General features: G+C 46.1%; 1 protein-coding gene across 2 annotated transcripts in view; it reads left to right on the top strand.

Annotated features, from left to right (window-relative positions):
- The first annotated feature begins 2,810 nt into the window (after positions 1 to 2,810).
- Positions 2,811 to 6,390, top strand: part of SLC1A7 (solute carrier family 1 member 7) — a 134,813-nt gene continuing 131,233 nt past the window's right edge. Inside the window, exon 1 of one of the 2 annotated variants that reach the window (XM_068238984.1) lies at positions 2,811 to 3,668. In XM_068238984.1, the coding sequence (XP_068095085.1) occupies positions 3,528 to 3,668 (141 nt within the window). In that variant the 5' untranslated portion in view covers positions 2,811 to 3,527. The remainder of the gene's footprint in view (positions 3,669 to 6,390) is intronic. The other variant, XM_068238985.1, reaches the window with a different exon arrangement.

Genomic DNA, 6,390 nt, shown 5'->3' with positions numbered 1-6,390 from the left:
AATCGAGCATGTTCGCCTGAGATTTTCCAGCATGTCCAATTGATACATGCAACCAATTTTGAATTGGTCGAATTTGCGATTTTGGCAACACCGATTTTTATCAGATTTGGTAATAATTATGGACTCTGATGGTCGCATGGCCACTTTAAAGGACGACTAAAGTGAGAAGAACATGGAGGCTGCCATATTTATTTCCTTTAAAACAATACCGGTTGCTATTTGGCTGCAGTATGTCTAACAGTATGAGTAACACCAGTAACAAGCATGCAGCTAATCTCAAATCTAACATTAATGTCAGAAACACCACATATGCTGCATGCTTGTTCAGGGGCTATGACTAAAAGTAAAAGAGGCAGAGGATTAGCAGGATAGCCAGGCAACTGGCATTTCTTGAAAGGAAACAAATATGGTAGCCTCCATATGCGGCATATGCTACGCCCCGGGTCCGCTAATACTTCTCTTATTTGTATGTGTTTTAAATTTTAATATTTTCGTGACAGTTCCTCTTTGATGAAAAATCTGGTTCCAGCGAAAAGTGGTGGGCTGCAGGAGGATCTAGGGCAGTGATGGCGAACCTATGGCACGCGTGCCAGACCCGGTACGCATAGCCTCATCTGCAGGCACGCCATCGCTGCTGCGCTATGTCCTGCATGAACTGGCCGCGGCATCTACTAGACGCCGAACCAGTTCATAGCCTGCAGCCCCGCTCCAGCCTGCATAGTCTTCCGGCAGGCAGAGCAGGGCTACGGTAGGATGGCGTCTGAAGCCCTGTACTGGAGACTATTTGTGTCTCCAGTACAGGGCTTCGGGTGCCATCTTCCCTTAGCCCTGCTATTCCATTCAGTGCAGGAGATATGCAGGAGCAAGATGGCCCGGGGAGCTGCGCGCCAGAGGCCGGCCGGGTGAGGAGACTTCTGTCAGGTGAGTAAATTAATTTTTTTTTTTTGCAGGTGAAATCCTGCACAAATTGCGTTTATTTTCTGGTGTAAAGCTGCCCTCATTGCGTTTATTTTCTGGTGAAATGCTGCCCTCATTGCGTTTATTTTCTGGTGAAATGTTGCCCACATTGCGTTATTTTCTGCCGAAATGTTGCCCACATTGCGTTTATTTTCTAGTGAAATGCTGCCACATTGCGTTATTTTCTGCTGAAATGCTGCCACATTGCGTTTATTTTCTGGTGTCTGGGGTAACTGTTGCTGCATTTATTATTTAATGGTCATAGTTGGCTATATTTGCTGCTTTGGGGTTACGGTATACTATTAAATAGCATCACAGTTTCTGCACACCCATGATGCGAATCCTCGTTTCACCACATCATGGCGAAAACACTGCTTTCTTATGCCTCGCTGTTACATCATTACATTAGCTCCACCCATACAATGTCCTGGCCACGCCCATTTTTTCAGCGAACCCCCCCCCCCCCCCATAGCCTGGCGGTGATTGGCCAGGCTGCGCAAAGGGTCTCGGGGGGCTTGGGCCTGTAACGCGGCGGGTAGCGGCGCATCGATCACAACGCGCAGCTACCAAAGTGCTAGCTGCGTGTTTTTTAAAAAAAATTGTGAAAATCGGCCCACCAGGGCCTGAGCAATCCACCACGGCGGTCATGGACAAGCTGAGCTCGTCATTACCGCCAAGGTGGTTAACCTCCCTGGCATTATAATTATTTCCGAATTTTGCTGTCTGAAAGCGGTGCAATTTTTTTGCATGCTTTTAGACCCTAAAAATCATACTGTGTGATAGATCTGCGGCAGCCCTGCACATTACACACCTCCCATGGTTCTAGCTCGTGGTTACCGCTCTGAACTGCAGATTTACGTCCCGAGCCTGACTCGAGATTACCGCTAAAGGGGTGAAAGTAGATTCACACTATAACGGGCATAATGCAATATACAATCTGCAGATTATAAGGTACACACAGAACACTCCTGGCCACAGGAGCGTGACGGGGAAGCTTGCGCGTCCGGAGTGCTCCTGCACTGACTGGAGGACTTTGTGGGGGGAATTGCTGGGGGTCTAGGAGGCGGGGGAGAATGGCAAGAGAGCGAACAGTCAGGAAGGGGCTGGAGGAAGCCCCAGGTATGTATCATTTTTTTTCTCACCCCCCGTCTCAGGTACCCTTTAAGAGATGACCCTGCTACACCTCTAATCACTTCCCTAGCCACGCATACCACTTAAAGGACAACTGAAGCGAAAGGGATAAGAGGGTAGCGGGCAGAAAGGGGGTATTGAGCACAGCGGCGGGGAGGGGGGTTAAGCTCAGCAGCCGCCGCCGCTATTAGTAAGAGGCAGCGGGTGGGATGACTCACCTCTTCCGTGTTCCAGTGTGCGTTCCACTGTCGTCACTTCCTGCAATGCCGCCCACTGTATTGTAAGTGGACGGCATTGCAGGAAGTGACGACAGTGGAACGCACGCTGGAACACGGAAGAGGTGAGTCATCCCCGCCCGCTGCCTCTTACTAATAGAGGCGGTTGCTGCTGAACTAAAGACATAAAAACTTACAGTCAGCGGTGATGGGCAATGCAGATAGCGGCTAGGTGGGCGCCAGGTCGGAAGCCTCCTCAGATGACCGTTTCGCGCCGCTGGCACTTGCTCACCAGTGGTGCGAAACAGCTCCCTCACTAAGTGAGCAAGCGCCAGCGGCGCAAAACGGTCATCTGAGGAGGCTCACTCTTAAAGGTGGACCTGAACTCTTGCATAGGACAGAAGGAAAACAGAGAGAAATTCACCCTGTATGTATTAAGAGAGTTTGATCTCACAGCGGTGTCAGCTCAGGAATCTCCTCTGCCATGGTAGAGCAGCTAATTAGTAAACACAGGCTGTTAAAAATATGTCTGCTTCCATGAAAGCAGGAAGTAGACTCGCTGCAGATTTATTGCAGGACTTGTATCAGTTGTAACAAAGAAATGTTTTTCTGTAAAGGTTATTATGCTGTTGCTTATCTTTTAGAGCAGAAAGGAAGTTCTGAGTTCAGATATGCTTTAAGACACGTACCGCCGGCTGCAAACTTTTAAAGAAAAATAATTAAATGACAGATTGATTTCTGTTCCACGGATAATTATCACAGTCATTGATTTTTTTTACCATGGGTGGAATATACGTCACTGTAGATTTTCAGCTGTTTGTAGGGCAAGGAATCTGCAGCAGTTGCCATTCCCGTAATAATTCTGCGCGATTTTCCCGTGGTTTACTTTTTATTTCCTCCGTGGCAGAGATAAACCCTCCTTCGTGTTCCTCCCGTCTTGTAATTCTCTATTTTTCCTGCAGTCATATTCTTTTCAAATTATCCCGAGCTCCCTAATCTCCTCCAGGCTCCTAATGATGAAGTCAGTAATAGGATTGGGGGTATTAATTTGGGACAGTAATGCCAGCTGCAGGCTGCCGGGCTTATGGGTGAGGGGTGACCTTGCTCTTGGCCAGCCTGCACCAGCTTTGATCTGATCTCTGGGGAACGTGAGTTGGCTTGTCACAGAGCGGCGCGGGTCCCTCTGCGGGATGCTCATCCTCCCCTGGTAGCCCTGAGGACGCCATGGCGGGGGGCCTGGACGCCGTGCTGGCCCGAGTAAAGGACGTCTGCAAGAGGAATGGGTTGCTTATCCTGTCTGTGCTGTCCGTCATCGTGGGGTGTCTCCTGGGCTTCTTCCTCCGGACACGCCGGCTCAGCGAACAGGTCAGTACTACTCCTGCCTATAGCAGATGATAGGCGTCTCTGAACAGGTGTGCATAGCTCCAAACTGTCCCACTTTTGGAGGGACAGGCCCTCTTTGAGAGCCCTGTCCCTCTTTCTTTCTCATTCGTACCTCTTTCAGGCCTGGAGCCCACTACAAAACGCTATCGCTAATCGCAATCACTAGCGTTTTGTATGGACAGTTTGTAAGCGATTTCATGAGCGTTTTAGGGAGCGTTTTTAAAAAGTGTATCAATTTGCCAGCGGTTGTGTAGCGATTAGCGTTTTAAAGTCTGATTGGTCCTTTCAATTAATTTTGTTACAGTGTGCAGTAACTTCAAAACGCTTGATGAGCGATTACGCCAGCGATTACATACTTAACATTGAAGCGCTAACGCTCCCAAAGTGCTGCATGTCCTGCGTTTGTGATTTTCCTAATCGCAATCGCTCCAGTGGAAGTTACCCCATCCATTTACATTAGCTGAGCGTTTTTACAAAACGCTAGCATTTTCAAACGCTCCCTAAATGCTAAAAAAATCGCCCTTGTGGGTTCCAGCCCTCAGGACTGATGTGCAGTCCGATGTAAATATGTTTATTTTTCTACTGAAACATGTATTTAATTGACTCTAAACTTCACTACCATTCTTCAAATTGATATATTTCTTATTCTAAAATGTTAATATGAAGGAAAATTAACCAGGATAGAAAGGACCAGTGTGGTTTGAATTATAAAACATATTTTTCTTATGAAATCTTTACAGTATGCATGACTAGGGGTGTGACAGGGACATGATTAGGGGTGTGTTTGGGACATGGCTAGGGCTGTGTCGGGGCATGGTTAGGAGTGTGGCAGGGGCGTGGCTTAAGTGTCCCTCTTTCTCATCTCAAAAAGTCGGGAGGTATGGGTCAAAAGTGCACCTTCATCATTCTATCAGCATCACTGCCTATAGCAGATGATAGGCTTCTCTGAACAGGTGTGCATAGCTCTCAACTGTCCCTTTTTTGAAGGGATAGTCCCTCTTTGGGGACCCAACACCCTTGTCCCTCTTTTTTCCTCATTTGTCCCTCTTTCAGGACTGATGTACAGATCTATGTAAATATATGTATTTGTCTACTGAAAAATGTGTTTAATTGACTCTACACTTTGTTCCCATCATTTAAATATATTTCTCTTTTCCAAATGGGATAGAAAGGACCAGTGTGGTTTGAATTACAAAACAACATATTTTTGTTATGAAATCTTTATGGTATGCATAACTACAGTGACGGATCTAGACCAAATTGCGCCTGGGGCAAGGTCAGGTTTTGGCGCCTAAACTGCCACTCCCTATCCAGTTTTGGTGCCTAAAGGTCAGGTTTTGGCGCCTAAACTGCCATTCCTCATCCAGTTTTGGCGCCTAAAGGTCAGGTTTTGGTGCCTAAAGGTCAGGTTTTGGCGCCTAAACTGCCTTTCCCTATCCAGTTTTGGCGCCTTTTTAAGAATTCAACAAACTGCGCCTGGGGCAAGAGACCTGCTCCCCCCCCCCCAGATCCGTCCCTGCATAACTAGGGGTGTGCTGGGGGCATTATTGTTGGTGTAGTGGGGTTGTGGTTAGGGGTTTGCCTGGGGCATAGTTAGGGGTGTGGCTTAAGGGTCTCTCCTTATCTCAAAAAGTTGGGAGGTATGGGTGTGTTCTAACAATACTCTCAAAACACATCTGTTCAGACAAGCTTATACAGTAGAGTCTCAGTTATCCGGCACCAACAGGGATCAGCTGATGCCATATAAGTGAGCTTATGGTTGCTTGAGACTCAATGTTAGAAATTGGCTTAGTTAAAGGGAACCTAAAGCGACAGGGATATAGTTGCTGCCATATTTATTTCCCTTTTAAACAATGCATACTGCCTGGCTGTCCTGCTGATCCTCTGCCTTAATACTTTTAGCCTTGGACCCTAAACAAGGATATGCAGATCAGGAGCTCCGACTGAAGTCTGACTGGATTAGCTGCGTGCTTGTTTCAGGTGTGTGATTCAGCCAAAAAGATCAGCAGGACAGCCAGGCAACTGGTATTGCTTAAAGCGGGATTGTCACCATAAAAATCAAATTTCAACAGCAACTGGTTTGAGTGTATTAAGTGATAACAATGCTAATCCTGCATTCAAATTTTTTTTTTCTGTTGTTATGATTTGGAGTTATCACATACCTTAGGAGCACTGGTCATGTAATCCTCATTGCCATTTAGTAGCATGCTGTTTTTTTTTTATCTATAATATATTCCTTTTATTTCCCTGCCTAGCTGCCTAGCTGAAACATGCTCCTCTGCTCACTTGTGTTTACAAGCAAGGCTGAGGTGACTCAGCGAATGAAGGAGAAAAGAAAAAAAAGTTAAGGGAAAAATCAGTATTTAGCCTCAAACTGTGTGCAAAAGACATGGCCCCCACCAGGAACATAATTCTCTTAATTTACTATATAACATTTACTGAAATTAAAATGTGGACAGTACAATACATGTGCTATGTAAGTAGATCAAGTATTTATCTACTTGTATATGTGCTTTTTTCCCTGGCATAGTATGGCTAATACTCCTGCTTTAAAAGGAAATAAATATGGAAGCCTCACTTTAGGTTCCCTTTAATACAGTACTATACCCCACTCTACTGTATATACATACCATGAAATCAGTATTAAATGTTAAAATACAGTTATTGGAAGTATATTAACCTTGGGGGAGCTGTGGAACCCAGA

This window comes from Hyperolius riggenbachi, chromosome 6, assembly GCF_040937935.1.
Source record: "Hyperolius riggenbachi isolate aHypRig1 chromosome 6, aHypRig1.pri, whole genome shotgun sequence".
Lineage (NCBI taxonomy): Eukaryota > Metazoa > Chordata > Amphibia > Anura > Hyperoliidae > Hyperolius > Hyperolius riggenbachi.
The sequence above is the reverse complement of the archived record's forward strand: the minus strand, read 5'-3'. Positions and strand labels throughout refer to the sequence as shown.